The 12,804-nt window shown below is 45.2% G+C and overlaps 1 protein-coding gene across 1 annotated transcript; it reads left to right on the top strand.

Moving 5' to 3' along the window:
- The first annotated feature begins 9,481 nt into the window (after window positions 1–9,481).
- Window positions 9,482–10,168, top strand: LOC138877659 (uncharacterized). The gene has a single exon (XM_070157286.1). It carries the CDS (start codon window positions 9,482–9,484, stop codon window positions 10,166–10,168), a length of 687 nt encoding a protein of 228 aa, XP_070013387.1.
- Window positions 10,169–12,804: the final 2,636 nt, after the last annotated feature.

The raw sequence follows: 12,804 nt of genomic DNA, 5'->3' as shown, positions 1-12,804 counted from the left end.
AAACCCACGAATCACAAGCTAAGAGAAAATATTACATAGCTCTAACTTCGAAATGTCTAATAAGAACAGAAAAATATAGAAGGGCTAAATACTAAAAGCAGGAATAGAAAGGGACTTCTCGGTCTGCGAACATGGCAGATGTACCTCGAAGTCTCTAAAGCAGTCGTATCCCTCAAGAATGGTAGGCCTGAGTAGCGGTACCTGGATCTGCATATGAAAAACATGCACAGAAGGGGCATGAGTACACCACAACGGTACTCAGTAAGTGCCAAGCCTAACCTCGATTGGGTAGTGACGAGGAAGGTCAGGGCCCTACTGAGATTAAATAAATATAAAGATGACAGGATAAGATAAGCAGTACAATTGAGAATCTACAATAAGAATCTATAAAGGATAATAAGAGTACAATAACGGAAACAGAGATAAGGGCAAACCACAAGGAAAATACCACTCATAGCAAGGATGTTAACCGGGGGATCTCTTGGTATCCTTTATGTATACAAGGGATCTCTTGTTATCCTGAGGATCTCTTAGTATCCTCAATATATATGTTAGGGATCTCTTGGTATCTCGAGTATCTCTTGGTATCCTCAATATATGCCAGGGATCTCTTGGTATCCCGAGGATCTCTCGGTATCGTCAATGTACATTCCAGGATCTCTTGGTATCCCGCACCTCAATCCAGATTATAAATACATACATGGGATCTCCCGGGATGCCGTCCCATAGTCCCAAATTAAAAACACACAGAAGCAACACAAGAATACTCATTTAAATGCTAATTTCGTACCAAGTAAATAGTTAATTCTAGCATAACATGCTTCACATAATGCAATTAAAGCAGTTTAAGCAAATAGGCAATTAAGTCAACTAAACATGCTTTTCTAAACTACAACAGGCTAAGTTCGCAAGTAGAATAAAACAGGAAAAAGGAACTCAATTGAAATGCTTAAAGTAAAACCGGATTTTCAACAATTAGCTCAAGTACGCACTCGTTACCTCACGTACAAGGCTTTTCAATTATCAAATATATCATATTCTAAGGGGAAGGTCCCCACCACAAGGTTAGACAAGCCACTTACCTCGAACCGGCTCAAAATCAATCTGAAACCACGCTCTTGCCACGAGTACTCGACTCCAAATGGCCCAAATCTATTCAATTCAATTTCATAATGTAAATAACACTTCAAGTAACTGATTCTACAATAAAATTCTAAGATAATACGCAAAATTATGTAAAATGACCAAAATGCCCCTCGGGCCCACGTCTCGGGATCGGGTAAAATTTATATTTCCAGAATCCTCGCACTCTCATGAGTTCAGTCATATCAAAAGTACCAAAATCGGACCTCAATTTGTCCCTCAAATCATCACTCAAAGGTCTCCAATTATACAAGCCCTAACCCCCCCAATTAGCACTGATTTTCCTTAATTTTTCATGCTTAAATTGATAGAAATCATTCCAATAACGAGTTTAGGGGCCAAAGACCTTACCCCAATGAACTCCTCTGAGAATCCCTCTTGAAAAGTGCTCCCCAAGCTTCTTCCTGTTTTGAAAGAGAAAAATGGATAAATTTCGCGAAGGCAAGAATTTATATGTTTTGCCCAGTGATTTCCGCATATGCGGCCCTGGGACCGCATCTGCGGAATTAATGTTGCATCTGTGAGTTTTCACTTAATGGCCAATTTCCGCATCTGCGACTCCCAATCCGCAGATGCGGTACCGCTTCTGCGGAATTACCACCGCTTTTGCGGTTCCTGAAGGAGTACCCAATCCACTTCCGCGTCCACTGAGATGCTTCTGCGGCGCCTCACCTGCGGAACCCAAAGCGCAGGTGCGGTTATGGCAGAACCAGCAGCTGACGCTGCAACTTAAATTCCAAAATCTTTCCGTCAATCGTCCGAAATCATCCCGAGGCCTCCGGGACCTCAACCAAAGGCACCAACAAGTCACAAACCGCTATCCAAACTTGTACCAATCCTTAAAACACCCAAAACAACATCGAAACCTCGAATTAACCATGGATTTAAGCCTAAGAACTCCAAGATTCTTAAAATACGCTTTCGATCAAAAAGTCTATCAAACTTCGTCCGAATGACCTAAAATTTTGCACACAAGTCACATTCAACACTACGAAACTACTCCAACTTCCAGAATTCCATTCCGACCCTCGGATCAAAATCTCTCTATCAGATCGGAACTTCAAAAATTCAACTTTCGGCATTTCAAGCCTAATTTAGCTACGGACCTCCAAAACACAATCCGAACACGCCCCTAATCCCGAAATCACCTAACGGAGCTAACGGAACCATCGGATTTCCATTCCGAGGCCGTCTTCACACTGTTCTGACTACGGTCAACTTTCCAACACTTAAGCTCTCATTTAGGGACTAAGTGTCCCAAAACTCCCCGAAACTCGAAACCAAACATCCCGGCAAATCAACGTAGCAGAAATAAACTTGGGGAAAGCAGTTAATAGGGGATCAGGGCATTAATTCTTAAGGCGACCAGCCGGGTCGTCACATCCTCCTACACTTAAACATTCGTTCAGCCTTGAACGAGCATAAAGACATACCTGAAGTAGTGAAAAGATGAGGGTAATGACTACACATATCCTACTCAGTCTCCCAGGTCCCCTCCTCGACCGGCTTGCGCCGCCACTGAACCTTTACTGATGAAATGTTCTTTGACCTCAGTTTTCTAACCTGCCTGTCCAATATTGCCTCTGGCTCCTCAACATAAGATAGATCCTTGTCCAACTGGACTAAACTGAAATCCAACACGTGTGACGGATCACCGTGATACCTCCGGAGCATGGAAACATGAAATACCGGATGAACTCCTGCCAAGCTGGGGGTAAGGCAAGCTCATAAGCAACCTCCCCAATACGCCTCAATATCTCAAAAGGGCCAATAAACCTCGAACTCAACTTCCCTTCCTGAATCTCATAACGCCCTTCATAGGCGAAACCCAAAGCAGAACCCGCTCTCCAACCATATAGGAAACATCACGAACCTTCCGATCCTCGTAACTCTTTTGTCTGGATTGGGTTGTACGGAGTGTATCCTAAATCACCTTAACCTTCTCCAAAGCATCCTGAACCAAGTCTGTACCCATTAGCCTAGCCTCACCCGGCTAAAACCAACCCACCGGAGATATACACTGCCTACCATATAAAGCCTTATACAGTGCCATCTGAATGCTGGACTGATAGCTATTGTTGTAAGCAAACTCCGCTAATGGCAAGAACTGATCCCAAGACCCTTCAAACTCAATCACACACGCACAGAGCATATCCTCAAAAATTTGAATAGTGCGCTCGGACTGTCCGTCCGTCTGAGGGTGAAATGCTGTACTCAACTCCACCCGAGTACCCAACTCATGCTGAACGACCCTCCAAAACCGTGATGTGAACTGAGTACCTCTATCTGAAATGATGGAAACCGAAATACCATGCACATGAAAAATCTCCCAGATATAAATCTCTGCTAACCACTCCGAAGAATAAGTAGTACACATAGGAATGAAATGAGCAGACTTGGTCAGCCGATCCACAATCACCTAAATAGCATCAAACTTTCTCAAAGTCCGTGGGAGCCCAACTACAAAGTCTATGGTGATCCGCTCCCACTTCCACTCCGGGATATCTATCTGCTGAAGCAACCCACCCGGTCTCTGGTGCTCATACTTCACCTGCTAACCGTTGAGACACCGAGCTACAAATCCAACTATATCTTTCTACATCTGCCTCCACCAATAGTGCTGTCTCAAATCCTGATACATCTTTGCGGCACCTGGATGGATGGAATACCGTGAACTATGGGCCTCTTCTAGAATCAACTCTCGCAGCCCATCAACATTGGGTACACAAATCCAACCCTGCATCATCAATACCCCATCATTACCAATAGTCACATCTCTGGCATCATCGTGCTGAACCTTGTCCTTGAGGACAAGCAAATGAGGGTCATCATATTGCCGCTCCCTTGTACGATCAAATAAGGAAAACCGAGAAACCATGCAAGCTAGAACCCGACTGGGCTCTAAAAGATCCAATCTCACAAACTGGCTGGCTAAGGTCTGAATATCCATCGCCATAGGCCTCTCTGATGCTGGTAAATAAGCCAAACTCCCCAAACTCTCTGCCCGACGACTCAAAGCGTTGGCCACCACATTGACCTTGCCCGGGTGATACAAAATAGTGGTGTCATAGTCTTTCAGCAACTCTAACCACCTCTTCTGGCGCAAATTTAGATCATTTTGCTTGAACAGGTGCTGCAAGCTCTAATGGTCAGTATAAATCTCATAAGGAACCCTGTATAAATAATGTCGCCAAATCTTCAGGGCATGAACAATGGCAACTAACTTAAGGTCGTGAATAGGGTAGTTCTTCTCATATATCTCCAACTGTCTGGACGCGTATGCAGTCACCCTACCATCCTGCATCAACACCGCTCCGAGGCCAACCCTTGAGGCATCACAATAGACCATATAAGACCCCAAACCTATAGGCAGTATCAAAATTGGGGCTGTGGTCAAAGCTATATTGAGCTTCTAAAATCCCGCCTCACACTCCTCCATCCACTAGAATGGAGCACCCTTTTGGGTTAACCTGGTCATAGGGGTCGCAATCGATGAAAACCCCTATACAAAACGATGGTAGTAGCCCGCCAAACCAAGGAAATTGCGGATCTCGGTAGCTGAGGATGGTCTGGGCCAACTCTGCACGACCTCTATCTTCTTCAGATCCACCTGAATACCCTCACTCGATACCACGTGGCCTAATAATTCCACTGAATCCAACCAAAACTCACATTTCGTGAACTTATCATATAACTTCTTCTCTCTCAGAGTCTGAAGCACAGTCCTCAGGTGCTGCTCATGATCTTCCCGACTCTAGGAATACACTAGAATATCATTAATAAAGACAATGACGAACGAGTCAAGATACGGCCGTAACACACTGTGCATCAAATGCATAAAGGCTGTTGGGGCATTAGTCAACCCAAATGACATAACAAGGTACTCGTAATGACCATACCCAGCCCTGAAAGCAGTCTTCGGGATATCTGGCTCCCAAATCTTTAGCTGATGGTAACCTGAGCGCAAATCAATCTTAGAAAACACCTGCACGACTTGAAGCTAGTCAAATAGATCATCAATACGAGGTAAAGGATAACGGTCTTAACTGTCACTTTGTTCAACTAGGGATAATCAATACACATACGCATAGAACCATCCTTTTTCTTCACAAACAAGACAGGAGCACCCCAAGGTGATACACTGGACCAAATAAAACCCTTATCAACCAATTACTGTAACTGATCCTTCAACTCCTTCAACTCAGGAGGAGCCGTACAATATGGAGGAATAGAAATGGGCTGAGTTCCCGACAATAGATCAATGCCAAAATCAATATCTCTATCAGGCGGCATGCCCGGAAGGTCAGCTGGAAACACATCGGGAAAATCCCGTACTACTGGAACCGAATCAACTGAAGGGGTATCAATACTAACATCTCTTATATAAGCTAAATACGCATCACACCACTTCTCAAACATACGCTGAGCTTTACGAAAAGAAATAACTCTGCTGGGAGTGTGATCTAAAGTACCCCTCCACTCAACACGCGGTACACCTGGCATAGCCAACATCACGGTTTTGGCGTAACAATCAAGAATAACATAATGGGGCGACAACCAGTCTATGCCCAAGATAATATCAAAATCTACCATGCTGAGCAACAATAAATCGGCTTTGGTCTCAAAACCACTAAGAGAAACCAAACACGACCGATAAACGCGGTCCACAACAAGAAAATCTCCCATAGGAGTAGAAACATAAACAGGGGAACTCAAAGAATCCCGAGATACACCTAAATATGGAGCAAAATAAGAAGACACATAAGAGTAAGTAGATCCTGGATCGAATAGAACCGATGCATCTCTGTGACAAACTAATATAATACCTGTGATGACTGAATCGAAGGCAACAACCTTGGTACGGGCATAGTATGGCCTGGCCTCCCCCTCTAGGGCGACCTCTACCTCCCTGACCTCCACCTCTAGCTGGCTGAGTAGGTGGGGTAGTAACTGGAGCTGTAATCATAGACTGAGAACTCTGCGAGGCACGCTGTGGCTGAGAAGTCTGTGGAGGTGCACCCCTACCAAGTCTAGGGCAATCCCTCACCATATGGCATGTGCCACCACACTCAAAACAAGCTTTGGGAAGACGTGGCGGCTGTGACTGGCTCGGTCCAGGTCTGCTGGACTGACCTCTGAAAGCACCCCGCGCAGGAGGCATGCTAGAAACCGGAGGTGCATAATAAGGCTCCTAAGGCCTAGGAGGAGCTGGAATACCACTGGCTGCTGGAAGAGCTGAATGAACAAGGCGACTCATATAACCCCTACCATGACGACCTGCGGTTGGGGCACGGGCACCAGAGAAATGGACCGACTCTCGAGACCTCTTGGCCTCTCTTTCCTCTCTCTCCCTAGCATGCATTCCTTCAATCCTCCTAGCAATTCTCACCACCTGCTGATAAGAGATATCTATCTCCAACTCACGAGCCATGCTAGACCTGATGCTGAGAATAAGGCCCTCAATAAACCGGCAAAACCTCTCACAAATAGTAGAAACCAAGGTTGGGGCGTGCCTAGCCAAACTGGTGTAACAGACAACATACTCTAAGACAGTCATAGTACCCTGGCGCAAATGCTCAAACTCTACGCGCCATGCATCCCTGAGGCTCTGAGGAGCATACTCCCTCAGGAACAGATCTGAACTGAGTCCTATTGAGTAAACAGCCTCATCCGGACTGTCTAACTCATAGGTGCGCCACCACTCATAGGCGACTCCTCAAAACTGGAAAGTAGTGAAGGAAACCCCGCTCGATCCTGATATACCCATGGTATGGAGAATGTGGTAATACTCATCTAGAAATCCCAGAGCATCCTCCGATGCTAGACCACTGAATACAAGAGGCTTGTACCTCTTGAGCCTCTCAAGCCTCAGCTGCTCCTCCTTAGAAGGTGCTGCCCTGACCTCGGGCTGAACTGGCACTGCAGGAGGTACTAGAATAATCTCAGGGACCTTCTCAACATGCACTCGCTGCTCAGGAGTGCGGGAGGCGGGAGTCTGTGCTCCTCCCCCGACCTGAGATGTGGCTCAGCAAGGGGAAGCAACCCTGCCTGAGCTAGAGTGGTGTACATGCTCATGAATTGTGCCAGAGTTTTCTGAAGAGCTGGAGTAGTGGTAGCAGTAGGCATGTCAGGTGCCTGGACTCTGGCTGGAACTACTGGTGGTACCTCAGTGGCAGCTCGCGTAGGTTCTATGGCTGCACCACGTGCACGTCCTCGACCTCTGACGGCTGTAGTAGGGGGCACGGGTGCCTGATCATCTCAGGTATCATGTGTCCTCACCATCTGTGAGAGAATAGAAGACAGAAGTTTAGAATTGTGATGTCAAAATATCGCACGGCATGGAAATCAAATGAAGTGGAAATTTTCCTAACAGTTACATAGCCTCTCGTAGATAAGTACAGACATCTACGTATCGATCAACAACACTCTAATAAACCGACTTGTGATCCATGACTCCTATGAACCTAGAGCTCTGATACCAACTTGTCACGACCCTGGTTTGCCCTCCGTGAACCACCGTGATGGCACCTAGTATCTACGACTAGGTAAGCCTAAATTGCGGAAGAAAACCAAAATTTGCGGAAGTAAAACAATTTAAAACAGAAAGAAAGTAATAACAGTGTTTTAAATGTGCCGCTCGGCATACACCATATTTAACTCTCAATACCAATACGTAAATCCAAGACCCGGAAACCCACGAATCACAAGCTAAGAGAAAAATATTACATAGCTCTAACTCTAGAATGTCTAATAAGAACAGAAAAATACAGAAGGGATAAATACTAAAAGCAGGAATAGAAAGGGACTTCTCGGTCTGTGAACGTGGCAGATGTACCTCGAAGTCTCTAAAGCAGTCGTCTCCCTCAAGGATGGTAGGCTTGAGTAGCGGTACCTGGATCTTTACATGAATAACATGCGCATAAGGGGCATGAGTACACCACAACGGTACTTAATAAGTGCCAAGCCTAACCTTAGTTGGGTAGTGACGAGAAAGATTTCTTCGCTCCTCGGACCTTCTTTGCCCCCGAAGAATTGGACGCAACTAAATCGACAGTTGAAGAGTGGGAGCAGACCATTTTAATCAAACACCTCCCGGATTGTAAGGTATACCTGGGAACGGGGTTAAACCCCGAACTCAGGAAAGAGTTCATTCAATTTCTTAGTAACAATATCGACTATTTCGCTTGGTCCCACTTAGATATGACAGGAATTCCACCAGAAATAACCTCCCACAGGCTGAGCGTCGATCCCAAGTTTAAACCCGTAAAGAAGAAGAGAAGACCACAGTCCGAGGTAAAATATGCCTTCATCAAAGAAGAGGTAAAAAACTTTTTAAAATAGGATCCATTAAAAAAGTAAAGTACCCCAAATGGCTGGCCAACGTAGTAGTGGTGCCTAAAAAGGGAAACAAGCTAAGAATGTGCGTAGATTATAAAGACTTGAATAAAGCGTGTCCCAAAGATTCCTTCCCATTGCCCAACATCAATCATCTGATCGACGCTACGACCGACCACGAGACACTCACCTTTCTCGACGCCTACTCGGGGTATAATAAAATCCAAATGAACCCCGAGGATAGGGAAAAAACCTCGTTCATCACAAAGTATGGTACCTACTGCTACAACGTAATGCCCTTCAGGCTAAAAAAATGCAGGGGCAGCGTACCAGCACCTAGTTAATAAAATGTTCGAGCATCAAGTAGGTAAATCAATAGAGGTATATATTGATGATATGCTAGTTAAGTTCTTACGCGTAGAGGACTATTTGACTCATTTGCAGGAAACTTTCGACATGCTCAAAAGTTACAACATGAAGCTCAACCCCGAGAAGTGTGCCTTCGGGGTGGGTTCGGGCAAATTCCTGGCTTCATTGTATCAAATAGGGGGATTGAGATTAATCCTGACAAAATAAAGGCCATCTAAGAAATCACGGTGGTGAACAATGTAAAGGCCATACAATGGCTAACAGGGCGGATAACTGCCCTAGGGAGATTCATATCAAGGTCATCAGACAAGCACCATCATTTCTTCTCTTTACTCAAAAGAAAGAACAACTTCGAATGGACTCCAAAATGCCAACATGCCTTAGAGGAACTAAAACGATATCTGACTAGTCCACCTTTGCTGCATACGCCAAAGGAGGATGAAACACTATATCTATACCTGGCCATGTCTGAAATAGCGGTAAGTGGTGTACTGGTTTGAGAGGAGCAAGGTACGTAATTTCCTGTTTATTATGTAAGCCGGACCCTGGGGGATGCCGAAACCAGGTATCCCCATCTAGAAATATTGGCTCTCGCGCTAATAAGCGCCTAGGGAAAGCTGAAGCCCTATTTTCAATGTCATCGTATCTGCATTCTGTCGACATACCCCCTCCGAAGTATACTGTACAAACCCGAGCTATTGGGTCGATTGGCCAAATGGGACATCGAACTCGGAGGGATGATATCGAGTATCAACCTCGATCGGCCATCAAGTCCAAAATTCTGGCGGACTTTGTGGCTGATTTTTTGCCCTCCCTCGTACCCGAGGTAGAGAGGGAACTTTTATTAAATCCAGGCACGTCTTCTGGGGTATGGACCCTATTCACAGACGGCGCCACAAACATAAGAGGATCCAGGCTCGGTATAGTCCTAAAGCCACCTGTTGTCGGCGTAATTAGACAATCCATAAAAACCGCAAAATTGACTAACAATGAAGCCGAGTACGAGGCTACGATTGCAGGTTTAGAACTGGCTAAAAGCTTGGGAGCCAAGACCGTCAAGGCGAAATGCAATTTACTCTTCGTAGTAAGCCAAGTGAATGGGAGTTACGAAGCTCTAGAAGACAGGATGCAGAGATACTTGGACAAAATCCAAGTCGTACCGCGTCACTTCAAAGAATGGACCTTAGTCCATGTACCTCGAGAGCAGAACAGCGAGGCCGATGCCCTCACGAATCTGGGATCTTCTGTTGAAGAAGAGGACCTACTCCCTGGTGTTGTTGTCCAATTATTTAAGTCAATGGTCGAGGAAGGTCACACATAGATTAATTCCACCAGCCTAGCATGGGATTGGAGGAATAAATATATTGATTATTTGAAGGATGAGAAGTTGCCCACAGATCCAAAAGAATCAAGGGCCCTGCGAACCAAAGCAGCTCGGTTCTCGCTCGATGAAAATGAAACTCTGTACAGGAGAACTTTCGTTGGCCCCCTGGCGGTATGCCTAGGGCCAGGTGACACAAATTATGTACTCCGAGAAATTCACGAGGGTACTTGTGGAAATCATTCTGGCGCCGACTTCTTAGTTCGGAAGGTGATCAGAGCAGGCTACTATTGGGACAATATGAAAAAAGACACCAAAGAATTCGTCCGAAAGTGAGACAAATGCCAGAGATTCGATCCCATGATTCACTAGCCCGACAAGCAACTACATTCTGTTTTATCACTATGGCCATTCATGAAATGGGGAATGGAAATCATTGGTCCTTTGCCGATGGCTCCAGGTAAAGCTAGATTCATTTTGTTTATGACTGACTACTTTTCAAAATGGGTGGAAGCACATGCCTTTGAAAAAATAAGAGAAAAGGAAGTCATCAACTTCATATGGGATCACATCATATGCCGATTCGAAATTCCATCCGAGATAACATGCGATAACGGGAGGCAGTTCATCGGAAGCAAGGTAACACAGTTCCTTGAAGATCACAAAATCAAGAGAATCCTGTCGATGCCTTACCACCCATGTGCAAACGGCCAGGCCGAATCCACAAATAAAACCATCATTCAGAACTTAAAAAATAAACTAGAGAGCGCCAAGGGAAAATGGAGAGAAACGCTGTCCGAGGTGCTATGGGCATATCGAACAACTTCAAAATCAAACACCGGGAAAATGCCTTTCTCTCTAGTATAAAACATCGAGGCTTTGATACCAGTGGAAGTCAGGGAGCCGAGCACCAGATTCCAACATACTAACAAGGGCTCGAACAACAAGGCCATGACAACGACCCTCGAACTACTGGATGAAAAAACAAGAAGCCTCGCTGATCTGGATGGCCGCCCAGAAGTAGAGAATCGAAAGATATTATAACAGGAGAACAAATCTCCGGTATTTCGGGATCGGGGACTTAGTCCTAAGGAAGGTCACTCTCAACACCCGAAATCCTAATGAAGGGAAGCTGGGCCAGAACTGGGAAGGGCCGTACCATGTCCTCGGAGTAGTCAGCAAGGGATCTTATAAGCTCGGCACCATGAAGGGCGAACAACTTCCGAGCAACTGGAATATATCGATGCTAAAACGATATTACTGCTAGGGCATCCGATCAGAAATTCCATAAATACCCTCAAGCAAACGTTGCACTCCTTTCATTTGACCGTATTTTGTCCCAAAGAGGGTTTTAACGGCAAGGTTTTTAACGAGGCAACGCCTATATGATACCTAAGGGGAACGCAGCAAGTGTTCGAGGATTCCTTTGCAATCAACCCCGAACACTAGAGGGCACCCCCTCGAAAGGCCACCCACTCAGAAGAAACAAGGAACGTGAAACAGGATTCCAATAGGAAAATGATGTACCAGGCCAAACGGTCGAATGAACCGTGCCCGTATAAGCCGGACCCACAGCAACAAAATGACATGTACTTGTGCCAAGCAATCGAAGAATGTCTTTTGCCAAAGCACTTCATACTCCAAAGGAAACTCAACGTTTTCTCAACAAAGATTCCTCCACCAAGAGCGCCCCGAATACTTGGAGACTGGCGTAAATAACTCGGCACCCGCATGACCTCAGGGTCGGAATCTCCAAAATTGTAAACCCTCAATAAGGCAATTCCGAGCTCATGAGTAACGGCTCCCTAGCCAAAGCAAACTCGATTAATCGGAGACTGTCACCAATCACCATTCGTTAAAAAGCCCGAGGCCGTAAGACCTCGAGCGGGCAGACTCGGTCTCGTAAAACTCGTACCGAGTATCAACAACACAAACTATAATACCTCAATCAAGGGATGAATCATACTCGTACCAAGTATCAACAACACAAACTGTAAGACCTCAAGTAAGGCATGAATCATACTCGTACCGAGTATCAACAACACAAACTATAAGACCTCAAGCAAGGCATGAATCATACTTGTACCAAGTATCAAACGAAAACTGTAAGACCTCAAAAGGCATGAGAAATTTGTAAGACCTTACTACAGGCATAAACTCAATCCTAAAGTTTAGGCTATATATCACATTTGTAAGACTCCCTAAAGGGTATACCCTCGATATAGATGCCTAAACTACTACACTCAGGACCAAAAATGGCTCCAGCCAAACACAAATGACTACGATCATACGGTTGTATCAGCCGAATTAACGCGGCTCATGGACGCCCAACCGTCGCTATAAAATCATAGACCATTACTTTGAATCTACTTTGAAAAAATCGGTTAAACAGGATACCCTTGACAGGAAAAAGAGCTTCGACCATGTCAGCTCCAAATCACAAGGCTTCGAGCTACTCAACCTACGAGTCAAACCTTTCGAGGTGCTTGAACATCGCCATAAACGACTTAAAATCGAGGTTCTTCCTGAACCGATGACGGGTCAGGCAAAATCATTTCAAATAGTCCTTAACGAGAGGAAAACAAAGCCAACATATGCCTAAGGGCAAAGCATAAGAGCCATTGTTGCCAGCCTAA

The sequence above is a fragment of the Nicotiana sylvestris genome, chromosome 9 (genome assembly GCF_000393655.2).
Source record: "Nicotiana sylvestris chromosome 9, ASM39365v2, whole genome shotgun sequence".
Classification (NCBI taxonomy): Eukaryota; Viridiplantae; Streptophyta; class Magnoliopsida; order Solanales; family Solanaceae; genus Nicotiana; species Nicotiana sylvestris.
Note: the sequence above shows the minus strand (reverse complement) of the source record. Positions and strands in the feature narration are given on the sequence as shown.

Excerpts from the sequence above, each read along its gene's own strand:
- LOC138877659 (XM_070157286.1), top strand. The coding sequence starts at position 9,482 with ATGTCATCGTATCTGCATTCTGTCGACATACCCCCTCCGAAGTATACT.